Source organism: Myxine glutinosa, chromosome 1 (assembly GCF_964187855.1).
Source record: "Myxine glutinosa chromosome 1, kmMyxGlut1.1, whole genome shotgun sequence".
Taxonomy (NCBI): domain Eukaryota; kingdom Metazoa; phylum Chordata; class Myxini; order Myxiniformes; family Myxinidae; genus Myxine; species Myxine glutinosa.
The window spans coordinates 2260819-2279106 of record NC_136261.1 but is presented as its reverse complement, the minus strand read 5'-3'; the positions used below and the strand labels follow the sequence as shown (position 1 = coordinate 2279106).

Genomic DNA, 18288 nt, shown 5'->3' with positions numbered 1-18288 from the left:
TGTTAACAAAGTCACCAATGCGCATCCTGCATTCAAGGCAGAAAAGAACTGTTAGTATGGGAGAATGGGTTGGAATGGTAGTATTTCCATTTTATGGAACCTGGAAGGCAGGACATGAACTATGGCAAATGGCATTGGCTATAGAAACATTGGCAAATAAAACAGCTAGTGGATTGACAAACCTTACAAGTGAGCTGGCAGCAACAAGAACCATGGCATTACAAAATCGTATGGCATTAGATATGCTGTTAGCGGAAAAAGGAGGTACATGCGCAGTGATTGGTACAGATTGTTGTACATATATACCTGATAATTCGGGAGACGTTTATAACATAGCCGATACAATAAGACAAGAGGGAGCAAGATATCACGATTATGTACAAGGGGGTGCCTTTGCATGGTTGGAAAACACATTCGGAGGAGTGGCAGCTAAGATACTCCAATACTTGTTTGTTGGATTAGTTGTTATATTGGCAATAGTTTTAGTAATGGCTTGCTTAAAAGCCTTAGTGATGGTGGGTTTGAATAAGATAACAAATAATACTATGATAGTGCATGAAGCACCACATGCAGAAATAAATGAAGCAACAAATGAGGAAATACATGTGGAACCGCAAGAGGAAGACTTTTATGGCAACATAAATGTTGAGATTAAAAGATTGATTCAAGTGATGTTGCAAATGAGTACAGTAGAGCTAAGATAAGGGCATAACAAACCATTGTGAATTGTGTCCGTTTTACGAGTTAGTGAACTCATATCACCATAAGTTACATTATTAAAAGAAAAAGTGAGGAGGACTATGCTAATAATACATTATGCATAGTTTGCTGTTTGCAAGATTTGTTGGGAATTAGATATTCCTGTTTATGATTTTACTTATATACACTCAACTCAACTAATAATGCATTTATTTCTTTGAGTAGTGTTAAAATAACTGCATGAGTCTAATTTTTGAATTATATGAACCTGAAAGCAATTGTGGATGTTATTCTTAGTTTAGTAGTATAAAACATATACCCGATTTGAATATTATTCGTTTGAAGTTGTTATAAGATATACATGATTAGTTAAAATATAGTGATTTCATGTTACAATGTACCCCATCTGATTCAATCTGTGTGGCGAGCAGATATAAATGTGGCTGAGTAAAGGAAAGACCAGGTCCCATTTCAAATGGAGTGATAACGACATCTGGAAAGAAGTTCGAAAAAGAAATTTGTGGCTAAAATGAAGTTAATCTTGGCATACACCCTCCTTCTCAAAGAATGATGAAGACATTCTCCTTTGTAACTTGAAGATGGATGCTTACCTTCACCAAGGGAGACTTATGTGACCATTGGCCTGGATCACACTGCAACATATGAAACAAGAGCGATCACCTACTTTGTTCACCTACACTCATTACATCAGCAATTGCAGGACGACGACATTTTACCTGCAACTTCTACGGGATGCGGTGACGTGTGTTAGTACTTCACCAACTTCCGGGGAGCCAGCATGGAGCTACAAGCGAACGGCTGTGCCTTTTCTTCACAACAGCTGTGCACGATTCTGCTGGGTGCTCCTGGTATGGACCATGGACAACTTGAGTACCTTGGTCCCAATATCATCATTGCGGATGCATCCGGCATCCCTGTTCCACATCTTGCTGGTCAACCAACATCACATCAACACTTGCTCCATACTCATGATGAGTGAGGAGGCAAGTCAACGACAATTGGATGAAGGCCTTGTTCAAATCTACTTTGGCTCACAGCAAGAGTGGCAAGAATGTTACATGCAAAAGCAGGGTCAGTTTGTGACTCTGCCCAGCTATCACAACAGCAGAAAATCCTACGCAAAATAGTGTAGGTGCCATGAAGACATCAGAAGAAAATGTTTCATACTTGAATTTCAAACACGAGTGATCAGCCCCTTCTTTTCAAACAAAAAGTCAACATTTGTTTTGAAGTAAAACGTATTGCCAAATGTTGCAGATGTTTTTATTATTTTTAATGGTGAACTGAAATTATTGTGTTTTGGTAAAAGTGAAGTGAAGTATGCTTTATGCAAATGAAGTGAATTGGATTATTAATATGGAAAGAGAAATGTTTTGTGATCATATTCTTCCAGAATGACGGTGTATGCCTTATGTATGGGAAAATTGGATTACCAAATTTATGGTTCGAATATTAAATAGGTTGATGTTTAGATTAATGATTAATATAAACAACAAAAGAAAAAATGAGGGATTGTGGGAGAATACCAAAAAGTATATGTGTTCATATATTTCCATATACTTCTCCTTCTCCAAAAATGTGTTTTTGTCTAAAGTATAGAAATGGAATCTGGAGGAGAAAAGGCTTGCATGGACAGGTCAAGAATTGACCTACAAAGGAGATAAAAAGGTGCTTAATTATCCCAACTGATAATAACTGTCTAAGATGGGTTTCAGAATTCTCCAAGACAAAAACCAGAATGTCTCATTGTCTGAGCCGAGAGAGTCTGCTCGGAGACTTACATTCCATACCATATATGGGAGTGAAAATTAAAAATATAAGGAAGATGGGACTTGGAGAAGGGAGTTGCGCTGGACAAAGGAACGAAGGAGGATCTGCAGAGGAGAAGATCATGCCACGACCGGCTGAACAAGGCTTTGTTAAAGTGTAGTTCGTTTAGTATGGTATTTACCTTGCATCAGTTCGTAATTCCCTACCCTTTTTGAGTTTAATAAACAACAAAAGAACAAAGTGGAGTCTTCCATCCTTCTTCCATTAAGAAATAGAACTCTTCCACCGTGCTGATTGCACCGGGCAGTTGTGTTATGGTGTTGTGGTATGCAATGTCATTGTGGAGAACACCGGGTGGCGAGTGTGGAAATGTTAATCGGCCAGGATATTGCGGATCTCTGTTTTATGTTGTGGCCTGGTTGTTGGCAATGACGTCATTAGGGCTGTGATTGTGGCGTCGCGGTTTCAATGGGGACGGCGCTTGGTCTGTTTTTTTTTTTTGAGGTTTGGACAGTGTGACTGGGAAACACACATTTAAAACACTTTTAAAAGATGAACAGGACGATTGGGAAACACGTATTGAAAGCATTTCTAAAAGATGAACAGGATGATTGGGAAACACACATTTAAAGCATTTCTAAAAGATGAACAGTGTGATTGGGAAACACGTATTTAAAGTATTTCTAAAAGCTGAACAGCGTGATTGGGAAATACGCATTTAATGCACTTCTAAAAGATGAACAGGACGATTGGGAAACACGTATTTAAAGCTCTTCTAAAAGATGAACAGTGTGATCTGGAAGCACACATTTAAAGCATTTCTAAAAGCTGAACAGTGTGATCAGGAAACACGTATTTAAAGCATTTCTAAAAGGATGATTGGGAAACACGTATTTAAAGCACTTCTTCAAGATGAATAGGACGATTGGGAAACACGCATTTGAAGCACTTCTTCAAGATGAACAGGATGATTGGGAAACACGCATTTAAAGCACTTCTAAAAGATGAACAGGACGATTGGGAAACATATTTAAAGCACTTTTTAAAGATGAACAGGACGATTGGTAAACACGTATTTAAAGCACTTCTTCAAGATGAACAGTACGATTGGGAAACATATTTAAAGCACTTCTTCAATATGAACATTACGATTGGGAAACACGTATTTAAAGCATTTCTAAAAGATGAACAGGACGTTTGGGAAACACACATATAATGCACTTCTAAAAGATGAACAGGACAATTGGGAAACACAGTACAATTGGGAAACACGTGTTTAAAGCATTTCTTCAAGATGAACAGGACAATTGGGAAACACGTATTTAAAGCACTTCTTCAAGATGAACAGTACATTGCGAAACACGTATTTAAAGCACTTTCAAAAGATGAACAGTATGTTTGGGAAACACGTATTTAAAGCACTTTTAAAAGATGAAGAGTATGATTGGGAAACACATTTAAAGCACTTCTAAAAGATGAACAGTAGGATTGGGAAACACGTATTTGAAGCTCTTCTAAAAGATGAAAAGTGTGACTGGGAAACACGTATTTAAATCTCTTCTAAAAGATGAAAAGTGTGATTGGGAAACATGTATTTAAAGCTCTTCTAAAAGATGAACAGTGTGATTGTGAAACAGGTATTTAAAGCTCTTCTAAAAGATTAACAGTGTGACTGGGATACACACATTTAAAGCACTTCTAAAAGATGAACAGTACGATTGGGAAACACGTATTTAAAGCATTTCTAAAAGATGAAAAGTGTGATTGGGAAACACGTATTTGAAGCACTTCTAAAAGATGAACAGTATGATTGGGAAACACGTATTTCAAGCACTTTTAAAAGATGAACAGTATGATTGGGAAACACACATTTAAAGCACTTCTAAAAGATGAACAGTAGGATTGGGAAACATGTAATTAAAGCTCTTCTAAAAGATGAACAGTAGGATTGGGAAACATGTAATTAAAGCTCTTCTACAAGATGAACAGTAGGATTGGGAAACATGTATTTAAAGCTCTTCTAAAAGATGAACAGTAGGGTTGGGAAACATGCATTTAATGCACATTTAAAAAAAGATAACTAGAAATCTCTCATCCATGTCAGCCTCCGCCACGGTTATATCAGAACGAGCTTATTCATCTTACGGTCACGGATTGTTTCACCCCAATATTGGGCTGTTCAAAAATTATGTGCTATTTTTTTAGTAATTTGCATAATGCAACACTTGATGACACACTATAACACTTAATTACCGTCCTTTTTGATGTACCGTGCATTCTGACAGGCTTGATAAACCCTAATATTATTACTCCCGCCAGGGAGTAATGCATTCGATCGTGTCCGTGTGTGTGTGTGTGTGTGTGTGTGTGTGTGGGTGCGTGCGTATGTGTGTTCATATGTTCGTGTGTTCGTGTGTTTGTGAACAAGATATCTGGAAAAGTTCTGAACGGATTTGGATGAAAGTTGGTGGGATGATTGCCCTTGGGATAAGGAAGAATTGCTTAGTTTTTGGTGAAGCTCAGGATATTATTCCGGATCCAGGAATTTTTTGAAGGATTTTTTACCATTGGAAGATTGGTCTCCAACTTGACCCACGGCGGGAGTATGCGCTCTACTGAGTGGCGTTCTAGTTCGACATATGATTTGATTTTTTGGGGTCCCTCATCGTGAATAACTCGTCCCAAATAAAGGCAATTGAAATCTGACGCAACAAACCCTGGCAGTGTATAATCAGCAGAGACCTACAGGCCAAATGGGTTAGGCCCACGAGAATACCAAGATGGTGGCTATATCATTTCGTCTCGATGCTTTGGTGGGTGGAATCCAGCGCAAATGTGGGTGTAGTCGGGCAGCTGTCAGACCAATGGGTGCACATTTCAGAAATCGATCCCCAACAAGAATCCCAAGAACAATTCAACGACAGCGACACAAGGCTCTTGTAGACCTGCGACGTTCACCAGCCAACACCACCTCCTTGCCCTGCACTACTTGAATCAAATCTTTTCTGCTGGAAAAAATCTGCTCTGTGCAGCAAACATTGAAGCCACTTGAACTGCTGCAATACAAGGAAATGGGAACAGACACAGTAAGTGTGTGTGTGTGTGTGTGTGTGTGTGTGTGTGTGTGTGTGTGTGTGTGTGTGTGTGTGTGTGTGTGTGTGTGTGTGTGTGTGTGTGTGTGTGTGTGTGTGTGTGTGTATACATGCAAGTTGTTTTTGCCTGCTATCCCCACACGTGTGTGGGCCTCAGGAGATGGAACTTTGAGTGGGTCTCAAAGTATATCCACCTTTGTTCGTGTGTGTGTGTGTATGTGTGTGTGTATGGTGTGTGTAAGTGTGCCTGTGTGTGTGTTGGTGTGCATGTGTACACGATCACGACGAGTGTCTGCAATCAATACACACCAGGAGATGCAATCAGTACACCCCATGAGATGCAATCAGGACACACCATGATATGCCATCAGTACACACCATGATATGGCATCAGTACACACCATGATATGCCACCAGTACACATCAGATGCCATCAGTACAAACCATGAGATGGCATCAATACACACCATGGGTTGCAATCAGTGCACACCATGGGATGCAATCAGTGCACACAATGAGATGCAATCAGTGCACATCATGAGATGTCATCAGTACAAACCATGAGATGCAATCAGTACACACCATGAGATGCAATCAGCACACACTATGAGATGCAATCAGTACACACCATGAGATGCAATCAGTACACACCATGAGATGTCATCAGTACAAACCATGAGATGCAATCAGTACACACCATGAGATGCAATCAATACACACCATGAGATGCAATCAGTACACACCATGAGATGCAATCAGTACACACCATGAGATGGCATCAATACACATCATGAGATGCAATCACTACACACCATGAGATGCAATCAGGACAAACAATGAGATCGTATCAACACACACCATGAGATGCAATCAGTACACACCATGAGATGCAATGAGTACACACCATGAGATGCAATCAGTACACACCATGAGATGCAATCAGCACACACTATGAGATGCAATCGGTACACACCATGAGATGCAATCAGTACACACCATGAGATGCAATCAGTACACACCACGAGATGCCATTAGCACACCATGATATGCCACCAGTACACACCATGAGATGCAATCAGTACACACCACGATATGCCACCAGTACACACCACGATATGCCACCAGTACACACCCGATCAAGCCATCCACTCTGCCGTAGTTTGTGAAGCTTTTCATCTGCTGCAGTGGAAGAAGAAGATTCCTCCTGACATGCCACAAACAATGTCGCTTTATAATGTTTCAGCGCATGGTAAATCCACGTGCGTTCCTTGCACACTCGACCAACAACGAACTCCTGGCAAAGGGGACCGGAGGTTATCTGAAGGTGAATAAACATTGAAATTGTGGAATTGCTTCCCCAAACAGGGAGGGTAATCCGTTTTATGGAAATCTAATAAGTATGAAAGTGCGAAGTCTGGAAAACTTCTTGTAATAAAGTCAATTTCGATGATACCAATTCATGAGTTGTGGTGACGTGGTGATGTCTGTAAACGTCTGACGTGTTGAGGTCTGGTAACGTCTGCCGTGATGAGGTCTGTTAACGTCTGACGTGGTGATGTCTGTTAACGTCTGACGTGATGAGGTATGTTAACGTCCGACGTGATGAGGTCTGTTAACGTCTGACGTGGTTATGTCTGTAAACGTCTGACGTGATGAGGTCTGTTAACGTCTGACGTGGTGATGTCTGTAAACGTCTGACGCGATGAGGTACGTTACCGTCCGACGTGGTGATGTCTGTTAATGTCTGACGTGGTGATGTCTGTCAACGTCTGATGTGATGGTCTGTTAACGTCGGACGTGGTGATGTCTGTTAATGTCTGACGTGGTGATGTCTGTCAACGTCTGATGTGATGGTCTGTTAACGTCGGACGTGGTGATGTCTGTTAACGTCTGACGTGATGAGGTCTGTTAACGTCCGACGTGGTGATGTCTGTAAACGTCTGACGTGATGAGGTCTGTTAACGTCCGACGTGGTGATGTCTGTTAATGTCTGACGTGGTGATGTCTGTTAACGTCTGACATGATGAGGTCTGTTAACGTCCGACGTGGTGATGTCTGTTAATGTCTGACGTGATGAAGTCTGTTAACGTCCGACGTGGTGATGTCTGTTAACGTCTGACGTGGTGATGTCTGTTAACGTCTGACGTGGTGATGTCTGATAACGTCTGATGTGATGACGTCTGTCAACGTCCGATGTGGTGATGTCTGTTAACGTCTGACGTGGTTATGTCTGTGAATGTCTGACGTGCTGATGTCTGTTAACATCTGATGTGCTGATGCCTGTTAACGTCTGATGTGCTTATGTCTGTTAACGTCTGATGTGCTGATGCCTGTTAACGTCTGATGTGCTTATGCCTGTTAACGTCTGATGTGCTTATGCCTGTTAACGTCTGATGTGCTTATGTCTGTTAACGTCTGATGTGCTGATGCCTGTTAACGTTTGATGTGCTGATGCTTGTTAACGTCTGATGTTCTGATGCCTGTTAACGTCTGATGTGGTGATGCCTGTTAACGTCTGATGTGCTTATGTCTGTTAACGTCTGATGTGCTGATGCCTGTTAACGTCTGATGTGCTGATGCCTGTTAACGTCTGATGTGCTGATGCCTGTTAACGTCTGATGTGCTGATGCCTGTTAACGTTTAACGTGGTGATTTCTGTTAACGTCTGGCGTGGTGATGTCTGTTAACGTCTGGCGTGGTGATGTCTGTTAACGTCTGACGTGGTGATGTATGTTAACGTCTGATGTGGTGATGCCTGTTAACGTTTAACGTGGTGATTTCTGTTAACGTCTGACGTGCTGATGTCTGTACACGTCTGATGTGGTGATGCCTGTTAACGTTTAACGTGGTGATTTCTGTTAACGTCTGGCGTGGTGATGTCTGTTAACGTCTGGCGTGGTGATGTCTGTTAACGTCTGACGTGGTGATGTATGTTAACGTCTGACGTGGTGATGTCTGTTATCGTTGACGTGGTGATGTCTGTTAATATACAGTGAGTACATACAGCCTTACAGGGAGTGCAACATACAGTGAGTACATACAGCCTTACAGTGAGTGCAACATACAGTGAGTACATACAGCCTTACAGGGAGTGTGACATACAGTGAGTACATACAGCCTTACAGTGAGTATGACACACAGTGAGTGCATACAGCCTTGCAGTGAGTGTGACATACAGTGAGTACATACAGCATTACAGTGAGTGTGACATACAGTGAGTACATACAGCCTTACAGTGAGTATGACACACATTGAGTGCATACAGCCTTACCGTGAGTGTGACATACAGTGAGTACATACAGCCTTACAGTGAGTGTGACATACAGTGAGTACATACAGCCTTACAGCGAGTGTGACATACAGTGAGTACATACAGCCTTACAGGGAGTGTGACATACCAGTACAGTGAGTACATACAGCCTTACAGTGAGTATGACACACAGTGAGTGTATACAGCCTTACCGTGAGTGTGACATACCGTACAGTGAGTACATACAGCCTTACAGTGAGTGTATAGCGGCTACCGCTGGGTTTTCACAATCGCCTTGCACCTATCAAGGACGCGGAGCGATCACCATGCCGGGCTCGTCCAGGACGCCCGGGCAGGCTCGCCCTCAACTTGCCAGGCCGCAGCCATGACGCTGGGCCACGCCCCCTCTCGCCTTTCCTGGGCAAACGCTCCGGGATAATATGTATATATATTGCTGCCCGATAAACGGGCTTTTCAGAGTGCCTGAGTGTTTGGTTTGATTAAAGCAACTCGGATGAATTCCAGCTTTTTGTCGCGTCCATTCTTCCGATCGACGTGGGAGCCCCAGCTCCTTCATTGGTGACCTACTGACATGGACACGGCAGTCGCCCTTAAACTGCCTACCTTCTGGGAGTGGGAGGCTCACGCGGCGGTTTGGTTCGCACAGGCGGATTCCCTGTTCGCCCTGCGAGGCATCACGGCCGACGACACCCGCTTCCACCATGTGGTAGCAGCGCTCGGTTCGGCCACGGCGGCCCGCGCCCTGAGCCTCCTCGAGAGCCCGCCAGCCGCTGACAAATACGGCGCGATTAAGAAGCTTCTCCTCGACGCTTTCGCCCTCCCATCGGCGGAACGCGCACGGCGCCTGCTCGACCTGCCCGAGCTCGGCGACACGCGCCCTTCCGAGCGAATGGACTACATGCTTTCACTGCTCGGCGAGCACTCTCCGGCATTCCTGTTCCGGGAGCTGTTCCTCCGTCAGCTGCCTAACCCGGTACGCCTCGCCCTGGCAAGCACGACGATCACAGATCCCCGGGCCCTTGCCAGAGAAGCTGACAAGATCTCCGCCGCAGGACAGCGCATCGCAGCGGCGACATGGGACCCACCGCCGTCCGACGCAACACCCATGGCGCCCGAGCACCCGGCACGGTCGACGACCGAACTGCCGACGCAATTGGCGGCCGCTACACCGAGCCGAACACCTCCAGCACGACGACCGGGACCTCCACCTGACCAAGCGTGGTGTTACTATCATGCCAGGTTCGGACAGAAGGCCCGGACATGCCGACCCCCGTGCACCTTCGGCAGGCCGGGAAACGGCCGGGCCGGCGTTCATTACCAGCCATGAGCGCCGGCCACACGGGCAACTTACTGTTCATCACGGATAAAGCGTCCGGACGGCGCTTCCTGTGCGACACCGGCGCCCAACTGAGCGTCATACTCGCCTCTGACCAGGACAGGCAATCCGCGGTTTGCGGCCCCTCCTTGGTTGTGGCCAACGGATCGACCATCCGCACCTTCGGCCCACGCAACGTCACCCTCTGCTTCGGCGGCCAACGCTTTGCTTGGACGTTTGTAACCGCAAACGTGCCCATGGCTCTGCTAGGCGCCGACTTCCTCTGCGCACACGGACTGCTGGTGGACGTCCAACGGCGTCGTTTAATCAACGCCGAAACCTTCAGCTCCCTGGTATGCACATTGAGCAGCTCCGCGCCGACCGAGCTGGCATGCGCCGTCCCGGCGGCGAACGAGTTTGCTCGCCTGCTCACGGAGTTCCCGGCCCTCACGCGGCCGACGTTTTCGGCCGTTGCAGTACGGCATGGGATCGAGCACCACATACCAACCACGGGCCCGCCGGTCTACGCCAGGGCCCGCCGCCTCGACCCAGCCAAGCTCGCCGTGGCGAAGGCCGAATTCGACGCGTTGGAGCACCTCGGCATCGTGCGGCGCTCCGATAGCGCGTGGGCCTCGCCACTGCACATCGTGCCAAAGCCGGGGGGTGGATGGTGCCCGTGTGGCGACTACCGCCGTCTCAATGACGCTACCACCCCCGACAGGTACCCGATCCCGCATATCCAAGACTTCTCCGCCCGTCTGGCGGGACGGGTCATTTTTTCGAAAATTGATCTCATACGGGGATATCACCAGGTACCTGTCAGGGCGGCCGACGTCCCTAAAACGGCAGTCATCATGCCGTTCGGCTTATTCGAATTCTTGCGGATGCCGTTTGGTCTCAAGAACGCGGCTCAGGCGTTCCAGCGCTTGATGGACGGCGTGCTGCATGACCTGCCGTTCCTTTTTGTTTACCTGGACGACATCCTCGTCGCCAGCACGTCCCGGGCCGAGCACCTCCTCCACCTCCGAACACTGTTCGGGCGCCTCAGCGAGCACGGCCTCATCGTCAACCCGGCCAAATGCCACTTCGGCACGACGGCCGTTGATTTTTTGGGCCACCACATCACCAAGAACGGGGCCGTGCCGCTGCCAACCAAGGTCGAGGCCATCACCACGTTCCCGCGTCCCCGCACCATAAAGGCCCTGCAGGAATTCCTGGGAATGGTGAATTTTTATCACCGCTTCGTGCCCCGCGCTGCTCAACTCATGCGGCCCCTCTACGAAGCCCTCTGGGGCAAGCCGGCCAAGCACGACATCGCCTGGTCCGCAGCAATGGATGCGGCCTTCCAAAGCTCAAAGCGGGCCCTCGCCGACGCAACACTGCTCGCTCACCCGGTGCTCAACGCTCCCATCGCCCTCACCACGGATGCCTCCGACTACGCGGTGGGCGCCGTACATGAGCAATGGGTGAACGGGGTTTGGCAGCCACTCGCTTTTTTCAGCCGGCAGCTCCGGCCGAACGAGCTCAAATACAGCACGTTTGACCGGGAGCTCCTCGGTCTACACCTGGCCGTCCGCCATTTCCGCCACCTCCTGGAGGGCCGACCTTTCACGGCGTTCGTCGACCACAAGCTGTTGGTTTACGCCATGGCCAAGGTCATGGAGCCGTGGTCGGCCCGCCAACAGCGCCACCTCTCCGCCGTGTCGGAGTTTACCACGGACAATCGGCACGTCGCCGGCAAAAACAACGCCGTGGCCGACTGTCTTTCCCGGGCCAGCGCGAACGCGGTCCACCTGGGCGTGGACTTTGCGCTTATGGCGGCGGACCAAACCACCGACACCACGGTGCAAGCCCTCCGGGCGGCGGACACGGGCCTCCGCCTGGCCGACATCCCCTTCGCGGACACTGTCCTGCTCTGCGACGTCTCCCAAGGCCAGCCTCGCCCCATCGTGCCCGTCACCTGGCAACGTCGCATCTTCGCCTCCCTCCACGGCCTTTCCCACCCGGGCCGGAAAGCTTCCCAGAAGCTGGTGTCGGCGCGATTTGTCTGGCACGGCCTTCGTCGAGACGTCCGCGATTGGACCAGCACCTGCACGGCCTGCCAACGGGCCAAGGTCCACCGACACACCCAGGCCCCGCTGGCACCTTTCACCGTGCCCGAACGACGTTTCGACCACGTCAACGTGGATCTGGTGGGCCCCCTCCCCCCGTCACGGGGGTTCACACACCTGCTCACCATGGTGGACAGGACCACCAGGTGGCCGGAGGCCGTTCCCCTCGTCTCCACCACCACCGCCGACGTGGCGCAGGCTTTCATCGCTACCTGGGTCGCCCGCTTCGGCGCACCGGCGGACATCTCGTCAGACCGCGGACCACAGTTCACCTCCGAGCTGTGGGGCGCGGTCGCCCGCAACCTGGGGGTCAAGCTCCACCGTACTACGGCATACCACCCCCAAGCAAACGGGTTGTGCGAGCGATTCCACCGCTCCGTGAAGGCCGCGCTCATGGCCGGCCTTCAAGACGGCGGTTGGGCCGACCGGCTGCCGTGGGTCCTTTTGGGCCTCCGCACGGCCCCCAAGGAGGACCTCCAGGCATCCACCGCCGAGCTTGTCTATGGCCAGGCGCTACGCGTCCCAGGCGAATTCGTGCCCGACGCTACCAGTCCCTGGTCCGCAGCTCACCAGCGCTCGGACCTCCAGGAGGCCGCCCGACGGTTTGCCCCCGTGCCAACATCCCACCACGGTGACCCCCAGTCCTACGTCCCCCCCAGCACTTCGCACAGCGGAGTATGTTTTTGTGCATCACGACGCACATCGGGGGCCACTCCGGCCGCCGTACGACGGGCCCTTCCGGGTGCTGCGACGGGACGACAAGTCATTCGTCATCAACATCGGCGGCAGGTCGGACCGGATTGCGGTGGACCGCCTCAAGCCGGCGCACGTGGACGTCGACCACCCACCACGGGTGGCCCTTCCGCCGCGGCGAGGCCGCCCCCCGTCCACGGCGCCCCCCACTCGACCGCCCACCACCACACCGGACCCCCTCCCACGACCCGCCAGGGGTCGCTTCGGCCGGGTCATCAGGACCCCCCTCAAATTGACCCTGCCGGTGCAAGTCGATTCTGGGGGGACGTGTGTAGCGGCTACCGCTGGGTTTTCACAATCGCCTTGCACCTATCAAGGACGCGGAGCGATCACCATGCCGGGCTCGTCCAGGACGCCCGGGCAGGCCCGCGCTCAACTTGCCAGGCCTCGGTCGGGACGCCCGGGCATGCCCGGGCAGGCTCGCCCTCAACTTGCCAGGCCGCAGCCAGGACGCTGGGCCACGCCCCCTCTCGCCTTTCCTGGGCAAACGCTCCGGGATAATATGTATATATATTGCTGCCCGATAAACGGGCTTTTCAGAGTGCCTGAGTGTTTGGTTTGATTAAAGCAACTCGGATGAATTCCAGCTTTTTGTCGCGTCCATTCTTCCGATCGACGTGGGAGCCCCAGCTCCTTCAAGTGTGACATACAGTGAGTACATACAGCCTTACAGGGAGTGCAACATACAGTGAGTACATACAGCCTTACAGGGAGTGCAACATACAGTGAGTACACACAGCCTTGCAGTGAGTGCAACATACAGTGAGTATCGTACATAGCCTTACAGTGAGTGTGACATACAGTGAGCACATGCAGCCTTGCAGTGAGTGCAACATACAGTGAGTATCGTACATACAGCCTAACCGTGAGTGTGACATACAGTGAGTACATACAGCCTTACAGTGTGTGATGTACAGTGAGTACATACAGCCTTACAGTGAGTGTGACATGCAGTGAGTCCATACAGCCTTACAGTTACAGTGAGTGTGATGTACAGTGAGTAGCCTACATACAGCCTTACAGTGAGTGTGACATACAGTGAGTCCATACAGCCTGACAGTGAGTGTGATGTATTGCTATGTTGCGTCTGCATATGTTTGAATATGACAATGGCGACTCTGTATGCGCATGCGTGAATAAACAGTTTGGACAATGGTGACGTTCATGTAGTCCTTGTTTCCTTTGGCCTCGTGACAACACCGGTTAGGTTTAAGGAGAACTGAACAGTGAGTGTTCATACAGTGCACGTTATACATGCAGTTTGGATTTATGCCAGGAAGAGGAACGACAGATGCGCTTTTCATTGTGAGCCAGTTGCAGGAGAAGTACATGGAGAAGAGGAAGAAGTTGTTTCTTGGGTTTGTTGATCTGGAGAAAGCATTCGATCGGGTTCCACGCAAAGTATTGACATGGGCATTGAGGAAGTTAGGAATGGAGGAATGGTTGATCAGAGTAGTGATGGCAATGTACAAAAGAGCGCGCACAGCTGTAAGGACGAAGGACGGGAACAGTGGTGAGTTTGAGGTGAAGGTGGGAGTGCATCAGGGGTCGGTACTAAGTCCACTACTATTTGTAGCTGTGATGGAGGTGCTGGCTCAGAACGTAAAGGAGGGTTTACCGTGGGAGTTGTTGTATGCAGATGATCTGGTGTTGATTGCGGAAAGTATGGATGGACTGAAGGAAAAGATGAACACGTGGAAGGAATGTATGGAGACAAAAGGTCTGAAGGTGAATATCAGAAAGACGAAGGTGATGGCAAGTGGTAAAGCATGTGGTGAGGTGGAAAGAACTGGGAAGTGGCCGTGTGCTGTGTGCAGGAAGGGTGTCGGAGTGAACTCCATTCAATGTACAATGTGCGCTGAGTGGGTTCATAAAAAATGTAGTGGTCTGAGAGGGTCATTAACCAGTGTGGCAGCTACATTCAAATGTAATGTGTGCACAGAGGGAGCTGCAGATGGAGGAAATGTTGAGTTGGATCTTGGAGACGGCGTGAAGCTGGAAGGTGTGAAAACATTTTGCTACCTCGGAGACATGCTGAATAGAAGGTGGATCAGACTCGGCAACGGTTGCTCGAGTGAGATGTGCATGGAAGAAGTTTCGGGAACTGAGTGGCATGCTGATGAGGAGGAGAGTGTCGCTGAAGCTGAAGGGAAAGGTGTATGCTGCATGTGTGAGAAGTGTTATGATTTATGGGAGCGAGACATGGGTAATGAACGTAGAGCAGCAACGAAGGCTGGAAAGGGTGGAAATGCGAATGGTTCGATGGATGTGCGGAGTATCGTTGAGAGAGAGGAAGACAAATGATGAATTGCGAAAGATGATGGGAATATTGCCTGTGATTGATGCTGTGAAGAGGAACAGGTTGAGATGGTTTGGTCATGTGTTGAGGAAGGATGAAAGTGACTGGTTGAGAAGAGTGATGGAAGTTAATGTAGAAGGAAGTAGAGGACGGGGAAGACCGAGAAAGACTTGGCTAAAGATGGTGGAAGAAGAAATGCGGGCAAGGGGGTTAACAAGGAGAGATGCAGAAAATAGGGCAAAATGGAGAAGATTGTCATGGGGACCGCAAGGCTAACCCCCGCTCTAGCAGGGAAAATGGCCTTAAAATGCATGTTGTTGTTGTTGTTGGACAATGGTGACGTTCATGTAGTCCTTGTTTCCTCTGGCCTCGTAACAACACCAGTTAGGTTTAAGGAGAACTGAACAGTGAGTGTTCATACAGTGCACGTTATACATACCTAATAAACATGTCTGCTGAACCTTTTGTACAATGCTGTTTCTACCATGGTTAATCAGAAGGCTATGAAAATAGTTACAGGATTACATCAATTGTAACGAAGTTCTAACCTGCTTGTCCGCAGCCAGGAAGGGGTCAAGCTTTAGAGTGAGATCATGTCTCTGCTGTCCGGAAAGAGATATGAGGAAGCGAGAAACGCGCGGAAGCTGGCAAGCCTGGCATTCATCTGATGGGGCAACCCGTGAACTGGTGATAACCAGGTGTGGATAACAATCCACTCTCTCCTGAAAAATCAATAAGAAAATTCACACATTCACAACATTATTCAACTCTTGGGTTAACGCAACTCCTTAGATGATGTAAACACTTATCCTGAAAGCTTAGCCATGATCAATCACTGCGCTGTTTCATTTTCATTACCTCTGGGATGTCCATAAACTAGCTGAAAATACTCGTCTTCCAAAAAGACCTGGACAATTTTTGTTGTGAATATATTTAGAACCATAAATGATGTGACGTCACCCTTTAGCTTATATGATGCATAAACTTTTCTTTATTTTCAGGTCTAGTAGTTTAATGGAAAATAAAATGGCGACTCCACAGGAGAAAGCTCAGTGCGTCGAATGGTTCATTGAGACGAGATCCAACACGCAAGTTCAGCGTAATTTCCGTACAAGGTATGGAAGGAATCCGCTATCACGGACCAGTATCAGAGAGTGGTACAAATGGTTTAAGGAGACTGGAAGTTGTCAGAAACAGAATGTCAGAATTTCATTCTGTCGACGACGACAGTCAGAGCCACTAAGTGGCTTGTCGATATTCTGTGGGCTCGCTAATGGCGGAGGTGCACAAGCAGCAAGTTCTTGGGAGCAGAAACCGAAGAAATATCTGTCGAAAAGAGAAAGAGAACCAACTTTGTGACGTAATTTGAGTGGGTCAAGTTTTGAGGTCAGATTGGGAGAGTTGATAAGTAGATTTACTTTTAATTCAATTCTGTCCAGGAAGTATGTGGAGCCAGAACCTCCCCAGATGTGAGAGCAGTACTCTATACAAGGACGAATCAATCCTTTAGATAGTTGAAGCGCAACTGTTCAGAGAAGAAGAATCTTCGACATCTGAACAGGACTCCCAGTTTCTTCGAGGGAGATTTAGCTATTTGTGTAATGTGTGGATTCCAGGATAAATTTGAAGTTAGGGTAATACCTAGTAGGTTGATTGTATCACATGGTGTAATTGTGAATGCGGGGGTTGAGAGGAGTTTTAGAGAGAGATGGAAAGAAATTTAGTTTTAGAAGCATTGAATTTAACCTGATTACATTTGCCCCACTGGGAAATCTTGTGCAAATCCGAATTTAAAGAGGTGGCTGTGATCAAACGAGATGCAGATCGATTGAGGGAAGATGGAGCAGATGGGAAAAACATGGAGGAATGCAATGTTGAGTCATCAGCGTATGAGTGTATATGGTTGTTTGTAGAAGAAAGAAGGTCATTGATAAAAAGCAGGAAGAGTGTTGGAGACAGGACAGAACCCTGAGGGAGACCGCTGTTGATGGGGAAAGAGGGAGATGTTGAGCCATGGACAATTACAGAGATAGAGCAGTCAGAGAGAAAGCTCAATATGAGAGAGCAGAGTGAAGGAGGAAAACCGAAAGAGGGAAGCTTGAATATCAGACCCCGATGCCAAACTCTGTCAAAGGCTTTTGAGCTATCAAGGCCTACAACAAAGGATTCCCCGAAGTCTCTCAGAGAAGAGGCCCAGACATTTGTAATGTAAGAAAGGATATCACCGGTTGATCTTGCCTTGTGAAAGCCATATTGATGGTCAGATAGAAGATTGTGGGATTCAAGATGCTTGAGGAAATGGTTATTGAGAATACATTCAAAGACTTTGGAAATAGTAGAAGTCAGAGCAATAGGATGGTAGTTGGAAGGGTTTGAACGATCACCCTTCTTTAAAATAGGCTGTACTAAGGCATGTTTCCAGGAAAGAGGAAAAGTTTTGGTTTTTAAACAAAAACGAAACAAACGAGCAAGCACAGGTGCAAGTTCTGAAGCACACTCCTTCAAGACACAAGAAGGAATGCCATCTTGTCCATATGCCTTGCTTGTGTCCAGAGAGAGGAGTACTTTTTTGACTGCATGGAAAGAGATTATAGGGAGCGGCATAGGATTGGTATGGGGTGAATCAGAGGGAGATGGAATGTTGGAGTCATCCAGAGTGGAATTAGAGGAGAAAAGAGAACCAAAAAGAGTTGCTTTATCAGTCGGAAAGACAGCTATGGTATCAACAGAACGGAACAGCGAAGGAAAGGTAGAGCGACAGAAGTTGTTGGCGATACTTTTGGCTAATGACCAGAAAGATCTATTAGTGGAAGAAGATGAGAGGTTGTCACATTTCTTTTGGATAAAGGAATGCTTCACCTCACGAATAACATGGTTGCAATTATTTCTAGAAGATATGAAAGCTGAATGCGAGTCGGAGGAAGAAGAGTTTTTCCATGTCCGATATGCCGCATCTC

The 18288-nt window shown here is 47.9% G+C and overlaps 1 protein-coding gene across 5 annotated transcripts in view; it reads right to left on the bottom strand.

Annotated features, from left to right (window-relative positions):
* Positions 1-3193: 3193 nt before the first annotated feature.
* The window catches only part of LOC137418024 (uncharacterized), a 102405-nt gene continuing 87310 nt past the window's right edge, over positions 3194-18288 (bottom strand). For 2 of the 5 annotated variants that reach the window (XM_078774798.1, XM_078774690.1), the window contains exons 4-6: positions 15880-16053; positions 6715-6876; positions 3194-5546 (exon numbers count right to left, since the gene is read on the bottom strand). In XM_078774798.1, the coding sequence (XP_078630924.1) occupies positions 5445-5546; positions 6715-6876; positions 15880-16053 (438 nt within the window). In that variant the 3' untranslated portion in view covers positions 3194-5444. Of the gene's footprint in view, positions 5547-6668; positions 6901-15879; positions 16054-18288 lie in introns of all 5 variants that reach the window. The other 3 variants (XM_078774757.1, XM_078774658.1, XM_078774720.1) reach the window with 2 other exon arrangements.